The sequence below is a fragment of the Myodes glareolus genome, chromosome 12 (genome assembly GCF_982192425.1).
Source record: "Myodes glareolus chromosome 12, mMyoGla1.1, whole genome shotgun sequence".
NCBI classification, from domain to species: Eukaryota; Metazoa; Chordata; class Mammalia; order Rodentia; family Cricetidae; genus Myodes; species Myodes glareolus.
In genome coordinates, this window is record NC_142037.1 from 64,574,951 (window position 1) to 64,590,919 (window position 15,969).

The following is a 15,969-nucleotide window of genomic DNA, read 5'->3' on the forward strand; positions in this document are numbered from 1 at the left end:
TAAAATATGCTGGTTGTTTTTAACTCTTAGTTCCTTAAGTTTATTCTGTTTGATTTTTGTTTCAGGAGTTTGTAGTTTATTTGTCTATGTGTCGTTCCAGGCACCCTGCTCGAGGCCTTGGGTTTGCTAGGCAAGCGTTCTTCTGCTGCCCATTCTCAGCTGATGGTTCACGTGACTTTAAGCATTCAGAACTAAGTTACACAGATAGGAAAATGCTTAATAGTTTAGTTTTTTTTTTCTTTTTATTTGAGGTTTGCTTCCTGTCGGGTGCGGGATATTGGCCTCATGATCCATTTTTGCTGTCTGCTGAGGGGGCATTGTTAAAACTATTTGTGTTTTCAAATAATTGCAGATCATATAGCATTTAGAAATTGTAAGCCTAACAATGGAAATTATCATTGTATTTCTACTGGAATTTGGCCAATAAGTGTGTGTACGTTTGTACATGTTCATCTATGCATGGATATGTGTATATGTGAACGGATAAATATAGAGATCAGAGGTCAATTTGGGGTGTCTTCTTCAGTTTCTCTCCACTCTATTACCCCCTAGAAATTTCTGTAATTGTTAAGACCAATTTATTTCAAATTATACAAACATTTCAGTTCCTAGCTGGTTAGTGCACACTGTTGTTTGCTGAGAGCATCCTGGAATGACCTCCCACTTCCACAGAGAGTTTTTGTTGTTGATTTTTTGTGTCCCTCCCTTCCTTGGCAGTCAGTGTTGCTTTTCACTGGTCACACTTTCTCTCCCACTTTCCCGAAGGCCCCTTATGCTCTGAGAATAAGCTGCTGCTGACTTGGCCTCCAATCCTCTCTCTCTTTTTTTTTTTTTTTTTGGTCTGATATTCCCTCTCGTCCCGACTTCTGCCTACGCATAGGAAGCACTGTCTTCTCCAAGTGGAAGGTTGCCTTCTGCCCTATGGTCCTCAACTTGGGAGGGAGATGGGTGTGGCTCCAGGGAGGCCCGCACCACAGAGGCAGAGTTGCCAGCCAACTTAAGTGGACAAGCATGTGCTAGCATGCAAGCAAGACATTCCCTACACACAACCCTAGCAAATCAAAAGAGTCCACATGGAGTCACCAGGGACTCAGCCACGCCAAGTTCTTTTCTTTTTCAAGAGCAGTAAGGGGTGATGCCAAAGCTAATCCTAGGAACCAATGTGTGTGGAGCAATGGGGCTCCCTGAACGTAGAATATACCATGGTCTCGCAGCAGCTTAGCAGAATGGTAAGCGTTGGTTTGTGAATGGAAGATTGGGCTTTTGAAATTAGATAGGAGGGCAGGCTTGGAGGTGGGGGGTAGCTTTCCAGTGTTTTTGGAGGCAGTCCTTCAGACAGGTGCAGGGAATGAGGACTATGCCCCTCCCCAGCGGTATGATTCAGCCAATAAGCGCAGGCTTCTCCTTGGTCCTATAGCATGGTCGCTGTGCCTGTCACGGGCTGGCTCAGCAACCAAACCCAGATTCCAGGTGTGGTATTCCACAGCCGTTCTGTAATTTGTAATCATAGAAACAGAATGTTCCTCCTCTTATTTCTTCCCTGCCAACAGTTTCTGGGTGGGTGAATGTCAGTAGCTGGAGTTATTTTTAAAGAGGTGAAGCTTGTCGTGCGAAGCTGGGAAGAGGGCGTTTGTTTGCAGAGCAGAGCTGACATCAAAGTGTAGATTACTGCTCACTGGCCAGGCGCTTGTCCTATAACAGGTAATGTTTAACGTGCCAGTCACAAAGATCACAGAAACAGTGTACGCTCGGGCAGAAGGTAGCACCACCTTTTATGCTCCGGAAGACTGAAAGGCTATACGTGTCCACGGACTTTTTTTTTTCTTCTTTCCTCTTTCAAATACACTTACGCGTTGTTCTTGCCACCGCCTCTTTTGCTGACTATAATTGGACTTTGAAGCTGGGAAGTTGTATCCTAAAAATTGGTAACCTTTGTCTGAGAGCAAGCTCAGCTAAACAATCACTTTCTAATTCTTTTCACAGGATAACATAAACGTTTTTTTGAAAGCTTGTGAACAGATTGGATTGAAAGAAGCCCAGCTTTTTCATCCTGGGGATCTACAGGATTTATCAAATCGAGTCACTGTCAAGTAAGTTCCCCTGGTGTGTTTTCCACGGATGATAAATATGCCGTATATAAATGTAATGAATAGGTATGTATTTTTAAACTGAAGGCTTGCCGCTGAAGTGAACATAATTGCTGGGAGATTTTGTGACTATGGAATGATCTCTCCTCTGTATGTCTCGTTCTAAAATAGACTCTTTGAAAAACGACTTGGGGACTGAGAGTGAGAAGCCAACTGTAATTGATACCGTGTCAGACTCTTGTAAATCTCTATGCTGACCGAGTGGCAGTTTATATTTTAATGTTTTCCAGCATGATAGTGTCTGGCTGCTAATGGTGAGGATATTTATTCATTATAATTATGAAGTGACTTTAGAGGTTATTACTGTAATTTAAGGTAAAAAATAGTCAGTTTAAAGTACTTTTCAGGTACTTGGAAATAGGGCATGATCGTTAACAGAAAAATGACAGGAGACAAGCGGTGAAAGGGACTTGTCAACTCTTGGAAGGTCCTCATGCCTAGGACCTCCAACCTCGATGATTGTGGTCGCCTTTCAAACAGTGAACCTTCTCCCACTGTTTTAATACTTTGGACAAGAAGGCAGACGGGGACGTGAACACACATCTGCGGCTATTCTGTTGGAGTTTACGCGCGCAGTGGGGTTAACGTGTGCGTGAATGGTTCCAGGACAGTGGTTTTAACTTGTGACAAGACTGTTTTTTTTTTTTTTTTTCCTACAAGCCTAAGCTGCATCCAGGAAATCACTAGCACAGTTGCGGTGCCAGGTAAATGTGACAGGAAAGTTATATAATTTTGAAATAATGCTTCCCTCCTTATCTAGGCTCTTGAACCTAATTAACGTTTCTCCAAGAGAGGAAATACATGCTTATTCCAGCTGTAGAAATCTGAAAATGGAAAAGCCTGTCCATGCTTCAGATAAAGATTATGCCCTTTATCCAAGCACTGAAGCTTCAGTCATTATTAAAATCAATTAGGAAATCTTAAACATGCCACTGTGTCGTGAAGGAAAACAATGCCACAGATATTTACGATAGTCTGTGTTGTCTCCTGGCCATCTAACCTAAAGCCTCAAACAACACGGGTGGCTTTAAAATCCAGCAGTAAATATTTCAAAGGAACAACCTGTGCCACACAGACCCATCTCTCTTTCTCTCTGTCTGTGGTGTTTCCCCAAACTCCACAGCAGTGACATGTCCCTTGAAGGGGAGTCTGTCCACATTTCTGTTGACTTGTAAGAAAGCTCAAATCCCAAGTTTTATTGCTGAAAATATTTACTTCTGTCATATGTAGGGTCCTTTTAACTTCCACTCTAAAATGCGTTTGTTTAATTAGCTTTCCTAAGACCTATCTGAGCAAAGAAACTTTAGCCTTCAAACTGTTCTTCCCTTCAGGGGTCCTGTGAATTAAGGCTAAGCGCCTTTCCCTCTACAACCGTATGGCTTTGAACCTATGCAGCCTATACTTGAGAGCTAGGCGAAACATGTTCGTTGGCCCCTAATTTCAAGGGTGTTGCATATAGGGCTTGCCTGGAGCCGCTTTCAGGAGTGGCTGGGTCTAAAATGTTGACAAGAAATCCGTACCTGGGCTCAGCCTCCTGTGAAATTAAATTACTGACAAAGTGAAACTCGGATTGCGCGAGGCCGGCACAACAACTTGTTTGAGTGGAAACCACAAGCAAGCCTGTCACGGCAAGGTGTGCCTCGGTCAGGGTGAGAGAGCCGGAGCCGCAGCTCTGGTTCTGCTTGAGAACTTTCCATGCTTGTGTCTTTGCTGGGACATAAAGGAAAGTTCTGGGTCTACTGCAGTGGGAGGCTCGGTCCCTCCCGGAAAAGATTGAAGATCACTGGCAACTGACTTCCCTTGCACTTTGAGAAGGAACTTTTCATTAAAGGAAGCAGGTTTAAAGGAAGGCAAATAATTGCTCAGCAAAGAGAAATGTGGCTGTGAACTTTTGGTTTAAGGTCTTATGTAATGTGCAGATTCCTGTAGCTCAACTCTTGCCCTGTCATTATTGTAGATTAAAGGACTTGGCATCGATTAGATCGGTGGTTCTCTTGTGGAGGCAGTTGTTCCCCCCTGTGGACATTTGGCAATGTATGGAGACATTTTTGTTTGTCGTAGTTGGTGTGGGATGCCACAGGCATCTATTGAGTGGGTCGCGGTGACGCTAAGTACCCCATAGCCCATAGAACAGCTTCAACAAGGGAGGGTTTTCCTCTTCTAGGCAGTAATACTGCTGGGGTTCAAAAATTCTGATGTAGACATGGAAGGCCCTATCTACTAGCAAAATAGCCGTGGGGAAATGAAAGACTCAGGGTGGACAGACTTGTGACACTGTGTGATGTCACTTCACGTGTATTGTCGTCTAATAATGATTCGGTGATGTGTGTTTGTTTCAGCGGCCAGGCTCCTGGTGACTTCTCTGAGAGTGTGAAAGCATGTGGTACTCTGAGACCGTTTGGCTCATCTGTAAACATTCAATTTAGCAAAGCCGTAGTAAGCAATTATTTGATTATGTGAAGTGCGCTGCCATTGCCGAACCACGCAGGCTCCTCTGCTTACAGACCTGTGCTGGCCTTGCTTCTCATGCAAGGTAGCCATGGGATGCTAAGAGAAAGGAGGAGCAGCTAATATGCTCTGTGTTGTGGAACAGGAGGTGTTTTGGTTGGTGGGTGGAGGATGCGGGGTACACTGAGTGTGGGAGAATTGAGCGTTTGACAGCGAACAATGAGAACGGGAACAGTTAGGGAGCTGCCGGCAGTGAGCGACTGCGGGGACTCAGATCCTAGTACATTGTAGTCATCTGCGTCTTAAAATTTAATTTACAATCAATGCCCACCAGTGAAACAGAAAGAGAGCACTCTCTATGCTTTTGTAATTGTACGCAGTCATATATGATCTAGTTTCCTGGGTTGTTTTGCTTTGCAGGGAGACACTTTGTAGTTTGAAGTTTTTCAAGTACATTTGAATGATTCTGTTTATTTGGGTATTGGGTCTTCTTCACAAATCAGTAGGTGCCACCTGGATTTACTTTTTCTTCCCAAAGGGTTAGTAAATAAACTTGAAATCCTGTTTCCGTGAGTGACAGGTGGAGGGCTAACCCAATACGTGGCCAGGAGATTTAGCTAACATGATTTTAACATTTTAGTGAGTATCCACACTGAGTTGGACATACGTAATCCATGGGAGATGGGTGGTGAGGCACTCCCTGCCTAGTGACCACAGAGGCATGCCACAGTACACTTGGAACTCCTGGCAGCAAGTGTCAAGGTCCTTGTGATGGTATCTGGCCAGAAATAGAGGCACAGGGTGACTGGTTATATTAGAGATCAGCTCATCAAAGACGTCTTAGAGTTGGTGCCAGGACCGACCGATCATTAAAAGTTTTAACAGTATATGTTTAATAAGCTGTGATTTATAAACTAAAGCATATTTAAAGCATTGCTTAAAACAGCTTTGTGTGTGTGTGTGTGTGTGTGTGTGTGTGTGTAGAGTGTACACCTGTGTGTGTGCAGGTGCACCCACCTGTGCATGCGCATGTGGAGTCTTGAGGTGTTGGTGTCTTCTATAGATTTTCACTGGAGTTTTTGAGACAGGCTCTCTTACTGTCCTGAAACTTGCTGCATAGGCTATTCTGGATGGCTGGTGAGGCCCCAGCATCTGCGCATCTCCACCCTGACTGCTGCCGTTACAGGCATGCGGTGGTTACAGGCTAAGAGCCAGGCACAGAGCCGCATGCCCATAATTGCACGCTCAGGATCCTAACTCAGGTCCTCACCGTTTGCCCGGAAAGGACATCACCTACTGAGCCATCTCTGCAGCCTACTCTACATGGTGTCTATCAAACATTTGAAACTGCAGATTTGAACAGACTGTAAACATGTTTGTTCCCTCCGCCCCCTCAGCACTCCAATCCAGATTTGAACACTCCTTCAGATGAATTCTGTGCATAAAGTAATTACAGAATGGCAGTGCTTTTGAACACAACGTTTCTGTTACGAAAAGAAATTATTTTCTACCATGGACTTAGAGTTGCGTTGGTTGGGTTAGTAACCCTTTAATAGAATATACAACTTTAAATGTGGTGCGTGTTTCTGGATTCCTCTTCTTATGTATTATTTTAAGGATACAGAGACCAAGCCTTTTTTTTTTTTGCACCTGCTAGTTGCAAAGGAAGAGTGGTTAGAAGTAAAATTGGTGTTCCTATTGCCCCATTGTGAAAAGAAAATGATAGAGAGCTCAAATGACATTCCTCTGTGGCTTCAGAAGCCAGCATGATTTTTGTACCCACACTGTGAAGTCCTTCAGGTTCCCAGATGGCACTGTGCTTGGATGTCTGTCAAACGGAGCCCAAGTGGGTTTGTGTGTCTAAGTGTTGATTTGTAGTTTTGTCATGTAGGTAAAAATAATTTATTTTGAGTACTTTCTTTATTAAGACTATTGTTATGCTTTTTTTAAGTGTTTGCGTGTGTGTATGTGTCTCTATGAGCATATACCAAGTGTATGGGTGCTCTCAGCAGTCAGATGAGGGTGTTGGATACCCTGGAGCTGGACTTACAGGTATCTGGATGGGACTTTCTTAACATGAGTGCTGGGGACCAAACTCAAGTCCCCTGAGAGCAGTGAGTGCTCCTAACCATGGAGCCATTTGTCCAACTCCCATTAATTTATTTTTAATTTAAGGCTGGTTTTATATCTTTTATTGCAAGTTTGTCTTTTAAATGAGTGTCTCGCAGTGTTCATCTTTATTTATTTAAAGTAAGCTTAGTCCTCTCCAAACTTGGATCTGTCATTTGTGCTTGGTGACTTCCACCTGCCACTATGTGTTACTATTTTAAATGTCCCCTCCCTATTGACTCCCAGAGGGCAGAAAGGAAGTCCATTGTGCTGCGTCCATCTGCTTCTCCTTATACCGGAACTTCCTGGGAGGGGGACATTAGCTGCTCTGGGAGCTCTGAGGCCCTCACAGAGGCCAGCAGGTGAAGCTGGTGCATGCCTTTCACTGGCAAAGTCCTTACCTCTGAAGATGCTCAGGGAATATAAGTCTAGTCAAGAGGTTAAGTCCGTGCAGAATGGAGCTTTTATTTATCTTGGTTTTTCGCAGTTTCTAGTTCTTAATCTGCTTCCCAGAATCAAAGGCTACTGGGTATCAGCTCGTCCTTAGCTTTCTGTACTTCAAATCTAAACATGCCACAGGACCTGATTCTGCTGTGGCCTGCTGGCTGCGATTTCACACTCCAGACTGGCCAGGGTCTTTATCTTCATGAGCAACCTCACCTATATTCACACTTCAAAGTGTCTCACTCCGTGGCTGAACTGAGTAGCAGCTGACATGAATCCGTCCATGGAGGTTTGACAGTTCATTGCCTCCCCCGTCAGACAGCATTTGTTTCATAACAAGGCCCAAGAGACAGGCATTTTTCTGAAAGACATTCATCAGTCTTTCTAATCGTTGTCTGTAGGGCCACCTCTGCTCATTGAGTCCCTCATCAGAATTACATGCTCAGGCACATCTGTAGCCTCTCAACTGTTTGTTTAGATATCCATTTCTTTTAGATTTACTTTTTGCGAACAAATGCTTTGCTTGTGTGTATGTCTGGTTCTTGTGGAGTTCAGAAAGGAGTGCTGGATCTCCCGAAATTACACAGGGTTATGAACTTACCTCGTGAGTGCTGGCAACCAAACCCAGGATATCTGCAAGAGCAACAGGTTACTGAGCCATCTCTCCAGTCCCTCCCAGAGTGTTTTTGACAGTGTGAGCTACCAGCATGAGGTCTTGTTTTTCTGAGTTGCTTGCTATGTTCTGGCCTGTTTTAACCGGCCCTCAGCGTGAGGGCAAAAGTATGTGTGCTTGAATTAATCTCAGAGTGAAAAAGACAACTTCATCGAGGAAGGGGAAATTTTGTTTTAGAGGAATAATTTACTTGGTTATGATATCAAAAGATTGATACAGGATTTTCTGACAGGTACTCACAATCCACAGATCTGGTGGGATTTGCTTGGCCATTTGACAGACAGTCCTGTGAATTCATAGTTGGAGTATAGTGTGTCAAGATGAACCCACAGGAGGCTGGGGGTGTAAGTCAGTGGGGTAGAGCGCTCGTTCTGCATACACATAATTCTAGGTTTGAATCCCCATAAACTGGGTATGGTGCTGTATGTCTACAGTCTCAGGGAGGTGAAGACAGACATGTGTTAGGCATGTCTGTGATTCCAGTACATGGAAGGCAGAGACAGAAGGGTGGGAAATTCAAGATCATTTTCTTTTCTCATACGGAGAACCAGGTTAGCCTGAGCAACCCGAGACCCTGCCCTCCTCACGCCCAGCAAGGAGAGAAAAGTGTTCTTTATGATAAGAACATACAGTCACTTGAGCTTTTGAACCAGGGAGCTCTTCTAACTGGAGGGGACACAGATTTTCCATTTGTGTTTTCTAAGTTCTTATTCATCTACATGTAACTTTGGCCAACTCACAAAACTATTTAAAAACAAAGGAGCGTATATTATTACTTTTATCTTCTGATACCTGGTGTAAATGCTGAATTGGAAATCGGATTTTAATTATAGTCATTTCCTGGGCACTTCAAAAATCACACTCTGAAGGTGGGGAGAGCTCGTCTTTCCATTGGCCCGTCTTCCTGTCTTTGCTCTCATTGCCCTCGAAGCTGATCAGGCGAAGCAGTCATTGAACTTGTGGTTTCAATTGCCTTAGACTTATCACCGCAGGATAATGATACGGTCTATTACAACACTTTCTGAAACCTGTGCAACATCAAAACGGGCACGTTTATCACTCGCTCACAAAGAGGAAACAAAGCCAAACGGGAACTTTGGACCGCTGAGTCTTTCAAAGTGGTTGGTGGAAGTCTCAGTAAATTCTTCGACAGTTGTACGAATAGTACATATTTACATTTCTAAACAATTACATATTTACACCCGCGTAGTTACATGAAATATTAGCCACAGTTCTATGTGTTTGTATTATCATTATGCTCCATTCTCTAGCTCGTGAAACCTAAGATACATATTTAAGAGTTTTGGGGTGGAAAATAGGGCAATCATGTCTGGTGTGAATTCTCCTGTAAAGCTTAAAGGCAAGGATGAGAGTTTTGAAAAGCAGGTACTCCTGGTGAGGAAATGTCTCAGGACAGTCACTAGTGTCACCAACAACTACAGTAGGTCTCCTCTCAAAGCAGGCAGCACACTGGTATGCCTGCTCTCTGGGTCCACCTACCAGTCTGCTGCATTTAAATTCAAGGCACCCCCACCCCCCTCCCCAGCCATGCTGACTCTGACAGAATTTTGGAGACTGTGAACTTTTATAAAGTTTCCATAAAACTCTAACTTTGCTCACTTTTCTCTGGGATCCAGCAAAAACATTCGAGTGAGGGGTGTGACTTGCTGTGGATAAAGATTCTTTGATGATTTTGGTGTCTTCGAAATTGGACTGACTCCTGTCCTCTGTACTTTGGTGGCACATGACCTCAGCCAGCTCACGGTTTCTTCCTTGGGATGGACTATCTTCTCTGTAGGCTTAACATCATGGCAAATGGTAATTCTTGCTCTGCCTCATGCTCCCTGTGAAACTCTGGGACTAGACCACTCACTGTGGCAGAGGTGACTGTTGTTTGCCTCAAATCTAGAAAGTGCTACAACTTGGATGGTACCCAGCCTCCTGAGAGCGTTGAATGGGTCAAGGGAATTCAGCATGCAAGTGTGTAGTGCCCAGCATTTAGTAACTGCTCAATAAACGTTAATGTGTCATTGTGAGCATATGCATAACCTAGCCACCTGGTTTTGGGTCCTGCATGTGCCTTAGAGAAAGTTACTTCTGGCTACTTAAATTGTGTTTATCAGCTGCAGGGCTTTATTTTTGTGGATTTAGTGCATTTGGGACTCAACTCTTCTTTTTGCTGGGATTAGATGCTTGACTAGATGTGTCTTTTATTTTATTTTATTTTTATTTCTGTATATAGGTGTAGGTATGTGCATGTTAGTGTAGGTGTCCACAGAAGCCAGCAGGGTGGGATCCTCCTGAAGCTGTCCTTCGGGTGGCTGTGGGCAATCCTATGTGGGTGCTGAGAACCGAATTCTGAAGCTTTACAAGAACAGCACATATTCTCTCCTGCCCCTTTAAATTAATACATAAACAAATAATTTATAATCAATCAACTTGATAGAATTAATTTTGCTAAAATAAGAAAGCTAGAATGGGAGGATGGTTGTCTGCTTCCACCGTGTTACATGTGATGCTTTTAAATAAACTTCTGAAACATTCTTTTTTTTTCACTGTATTTCCTGGAAATGTCAAGATTTTAATTTGAATTGATTTATCTCAACAGCTTCCCCATTTTAAAAAAGAGCAAACCAGAAACCCTTCACAAATTTCGACGATGCCATTTACCACAGCTTCAAACCCAAGCCTCTGCTTTACTCAGTGGCTTATTTTCAGTGTTGCCCCCGTCTCTCCTAGTTCTGTGAATTGTCATTTCCGTGGCAAAGAGGTCGCAGATGAGGTCAGAAGCTGGTACGAGAAAGTATGTGGAGGACTTGGGTTCTCTTTCCTCACGGAATGAGTTCATGATCCTGACTGAGCGCAAGTGCACATTGCAAGCCGTGTTGCCCACCGACAACCGACTTAATTCTCCTTTGGGCCACACCATCGAAGCATCAAAAGGGGTTTGATTATGTTATCAGAAGTATGACGCCTACTTTAGGCATCAGTACTTTAAACGATAATAAGTTGAATAAGTGTGGCTCCTCTCTCCAGTTTTACTTGAATATGAAAAAAGTAAAAAAAGCAATGCAGGAAATATAGTTTTCTATTGATGTGTTTTAAAATACATTTCAATCTGGTAGGTTTTCTTCTTCTTTTTTTTAAAAGTAGAAGCTGGCTATTAAGTATTTAATAGAACAGACATAGAAATTGTTTATTGGTTGTCATTTGCTTCTGGAAAGTTTAGGCTAATAAAACAGTAAAAGTTCAGGGGAAATTTCCTGGTAAAAATTTGAGCATTCTGAGATCAAATTCTGGTTGACATTGGTGATCAAAGACTCCAACCTTCGTTTCTCAGACGTATACACTTTTTCGTGCCTCTCCTAAATCGGGTGGAAGATTTACAAGTCATCTCTCTATCTTCCCAAAAGCTTAGTGCTGTTGCCTCGGAAACCACTGAGCAAACAGGCACAGTAACCCAGGCAAACAACCCCAGACTCACTGGAGAGACTTGGAAGGAGAAACCTGTCATATAAATCTAAGTGGCACACACTAATATTCTTTCATGTGATCAATATGATTTTTGTAATATTATCATCCAAAAGGCAGATTAAAAACATACTTTGAACCAACACAACCCAGGTTAGCCTGTTTTTCTTAGGCTTTACAGGAAATCAAGCAGGATTTAGTGACCCCCAGAGAAGCACCTGCTTTGAATTAAGCGCTGTTTGCATTAACACAGCTTGAATCCCAAATTTACTAAAAGTTGGCTCTGTGGGCTCAGAACAGTTTGGGGGAGATTTTTCTAAACAAAATATCAAGTATCAGAATTTCTTCTGTTTCATTTCATTGCAACAGTATCGACAGCTGCCAGTCCCAAATGCTTCTGCTTCCTAATTTTGCTCTTCAGTTTACTGAGATATGGAAATTATCCTCCAAGGATTTGGTGTTTGGTGTATGTGGTTAAGCCATTTGGCTGGCCTGTTACTAGGCCTCTCTCGTTTCATACTTGGAGGGACAATTGCTAAAAAAGTGTCTTTACGTATAAAATGCCACCAAACAACTCAAAGCACAGATTTCTATGTCTTCCAAGAGTGGAGCCCCAGATGATAATTGTAGGTTATTTCCTTTTCCAAAGGGGTGTGGTCTGTGTCTGGAAGGAGACAGTGTCTTAGTCACTATTCTACTGCTCTGTGGAGAAACCATGACTATAGGAACTCTTATAAAAGAAAGTATTTAATTGGCACTTGCTTAAAGGTTCAGAGGTTTCATCCATTGTCAGCATGGAGGGAAGTTTGGCAAACACGGTCCTAGAGAAGCTAAGAGTTCTACATCCATATCCATAGGCAGCAGGAAGAGAGCTACTGGGCTTGGGTTGGGTTTTTGAAAACCTTAAAGCCCACCTGCAGTGATTCATATCCTCCAGCAAGGCCACACCCCCTTTCCAATAGTGCCATTCCTAACCCTCCCCCATAGTGCTATTACTAACCCTTCCCAATAATAGTGCCTTTCCTAACCCTTCCCTAGAGTGCCATTCCTAACCCTCCCCAAGAGCGCCATTTCCCCGTGGCTGGCCTAGCATTCAAATAGGGGTTTCTGGGTGCCATTCTCAACCACACCACCAGAGACAGTGTGAGCAACACTATCATTACCTGTAGGTAGCCAGAGCATGTGCTATCCCAGAAGGCTGAGAAAGTTCCACGTCCCCTCCTTGTTTTTGTGCGATTAACAAAGAAATGGTGGGGAGGGTGTCTACTTTATTAAAGACTCTGACACCATTGGCTTAGGCTGTAGCCATCAGGTTTGGATAAAATTATTTTCAGGATAGATAGAAGCAGCAGTTTTGATGGACTGCTGGGCCAGGGTGGATTTGTGGTGAGGTATAGGTAGGGGTGCTGGCTGAGGCTTCCTTATCTATGGACTTTTTCTCTGGCACCTTTTCAACAACATCTAATGACTATATGACATTCATTAACTCCAAACCTATAGGTAGGTAAGGAAAACAAGACCCACCTGTCTTCTACCTTGAGCAAAGAAGAGGAAAATCTTGATTAATTTTCGATTTTGGGTGTTAAGGAGCATTGTAATGATTCATAACTGTCGACTCGAAGGAATGTTGGATTGGAAAGAGGTGTAGCAGTGAGATTAGAAAATCTGTGAGCAGCCCCAAGCACCTCGGAAATATCCCTGTCACTTACTCAGGTTTAAACATACTGACTAAGGGTTATCAGACTCTGTCAGGGGTCTTCCTGAACTTATTTCTAAATTAGAAACAGCACAGCCAGGCATTTTCACTTTGCTTCAGATGCCTGAGGTGAAGTGAAGCAGAGAGAAGAAAAACTTCCTTGGCTGGGTGACCTTGGGCAAATAATCAGAGTTTAGGTTTTCAGTCAAGGGGTGTCTCCTTTTGCTTTGTTGCCTAAACAGACTTAAATAGCATTGGACTTCTACTTCTTTTTCTTGTACTGTGTGCCTGACATTGTCAAAGGTCTGTTTTTAACCATTCCAGCTTTACCCTGAAGGGAATTTGTATACACTGTTGACACTACCGCGTTTGATGACTGGCAAATTCCCACATGTTCTGATCTTCAGATTCTCTTCCTGCTTTGTTTGTAACTCTCTTCGAGGTGGTGGATTAAAATATGCCATCAAATCAGAGATCATAGATCTTTAGGATTTTTCTCATTGTAGGAATGTTAAGCATGTGTTTTAGACTAGATGAACCATAGTTGAGAAATAATTATTTGAATTTTATTATAGTTATACAGAAATACCTTTATAAACTTGTAGATTTTGAGCAGATATTTAGCGGGTGTTCAATCGTACTTGTCATGATAATGGAGCAGACCTGTTAAAAGATAAGGATTATAAAACTTTGCTAATCTAAATTGCTAGGGATCACACTGCCACACTTTGACCTTTATAGACTGTCATGGAACTTGTCTAAAAATAAATATTAATACATACGTTTTATTTAGATAGTTCTGATGTTGGATTCCTTTAGTATGCTGTGAATATGATTGGTTAATTAATAAAGAAAATTGGTTTGGCCTTAGAGGGCAAAAGAATAGAGGTAGGCAGGGAAAACTAAACTGAATGCTGGGAGAAAGAAGGGTGGAGTCAGAGAGAAGCCATGTAGCTTCAGAGCTGGACAGAACTTTACCCGGTAATCCACAGCCACGTGGCTATACACAGATTACTATAAATGGGTTAAATTCAGATGTAAGAGTTAGCCAATAAGAAGCTAGAGCTAATGGGCCAAGCAGTGATTTAGTTAATACAGTATCTCTGTGGTTATTTTGGGGCTAAGTAGTCAGGAACCAACAAGCGGCCTCCTACAACATAGTTACTTGTTTACCAGTTCCTCACATTCTGTTTTGCTTAGTCTTTGAAACACTACAAGTTGCAATTGTTTTCACCCTTAACTTCAAGTTAAGTGGTCTTTAAGTAAGGAAATGTAACACAGATATTATTTTTGTCACCACTTGTATCTATAAAAAATTTATACAATGCTTTAATGATTACCAAATTGAAACTATTCTAAAACTCAAATTCTAAGGAAAAAATAAAACCCCAATTGTAAGGAAAAGCTAAGTTGTATTTTCTATTTTACTGGATTAAAGAAGAAAAAAAATACTACAGTATGCTGTCCCTAAGCCCTGCTATTCCCGGAGCCACTGCAGTTTGGAACAGGTGCACAGAAGAGAGCATCAAGTGTAACAATAAATAGCACCATGTAATTCCAGTAAGAGGAAGCTCTTCCTTGGTTGCTGGGTTGGTGAGGGGGGAGGGGGTGGGGTCAGACAGTGACTCAGAAGAGCAAAGTCCAGGGACTGAGTCAGGCTCTGAACTCCTTACAGGGAGCTAGCTCCCCTGTACCACCAAGCCCTTATAAACTATTTCTAAGTTCTGTGTGAATGACACTCCGTAGCAGGAAAAAATCTTTATGGAACTTTTCCTTTGTCAATGTTTTAGATGACCAAAGTCACAGAGCGAAGAGTAGCCCAAGGTGAGACCATAGCAGAAAAATAAAAGTATTTCTTTAGATAGCTGTTGGATAGGTGAGATTTGATAATGAAACTGTCTGAGCTTTACATATACAAAGGAAAGAAAAAGTACGGGTGGTAGGTGTGGAGATTTGAAATAGTGACATTTTGCTTTATGTTGTGTGGAATCTCAAGTCTGCTGGTTGCTTGAGTTGGCAGATATGAAACTGTGCTGAGGGGGGTAATGGAAGACCCTAAAGGTCACACGCTTAGTAAACAGTGCAGGTGGAAGTCTTCACGATGACTCCAAACAGGTACACCACACAGTGTCAAATTCTGGTTCTATGAGTGTTCAGGTGAGAGACAGGATGATCAAATGAAGGAATTTTCTAGTCTGTTAACATGTATCTGTCAGGCATGAGCTCCTCGGGTTTGGTTGTGTAGAATGGGTGTTCTGGAGACACAGGTAAGAAATGATGGCTCCGACTTTACCTAGAGGTGAGCACTTTGTGCCACCCCTTCTCAGACATGAATGTACATCTGTTACATGGGAGATTGTTATGATGCAGGCCTTGGCAGGGAGGGGTGGGGGCTGAAGGTCTGCATTTTTAGCAGGGCTTGGCAAACCACACTCTCAGTATGAAGGGTGTGCCACACACTACCGTGAGGTTTAAGGAAGGTGTTGGGGAGAAATACTCTTTCGCTCCTTTTGTTAGACAGTGACTTCCTCATAGTAACCCTATCCTCCTGCCAGTTCCTTCCTGCTGGTTCAAATGGTGCCATTAACTTCAAACCCAAGCTGCAGCCCCATGCAGTTTTCTTCTCTAGGAGACTCTTTGTCGTCATCACATGTCTAAAATTCCCAGCCTTATTGTGCTATGATTTACTTATAATCAAGTTCATCCTGTCTGTGAATACAATTTTAATTTTGATAATTGGATGTTATAGTTACCATGATCCAGATGGAAGACCCTAAGAAGGTACCACACGCCTCCTGGTGGTCAGGTCCCTCCCTGGATTTATGATTATATGCTTTGGACCATAGTGGGTGACTTCAGCACCTCAGTCCATAGGCCATGAATAACTACCGCACACTTTAAAAAATTCTTTTGTTTATTATTTGTGTCTTTCACATCATGTATCTCGATCTCATTCATTTCCCTGCCCCTTTGTATCTGCC

General features: G+C 42.7%; 1 protein-coding gene across 20 annotated transcripts in view; it reads left to right on the forward strand.

Annotated features, from left to right (window-relative positions):
* Lmo7 (LIM domain 7) overlaps positions 1 to 15,969 on the forward strand; it is a 203,707-nt gene that overhangs the window by 99,508 nt on the left and 88,230 nt on the right. For 19 of the 20 annotated variants that reach the window (XM_085698238.2, XM_085698240.2, XM_085698243.2 and 16 more), the window contains one exon: positions 1,984 to 2,090. In XM_085698238.2, coding sequence (XP_085554364.2) covers positions 1,984 to 2,090 — 107 coding nt within the window. Of the gene's footprint in view, positions 1 to 1,712; positions 1,760 to 1,983; positions 2,091 to 15,969 lie in introns of those variants that run through there. The other variant, XM_085698246.2, reaches the window with a different exon arrangement.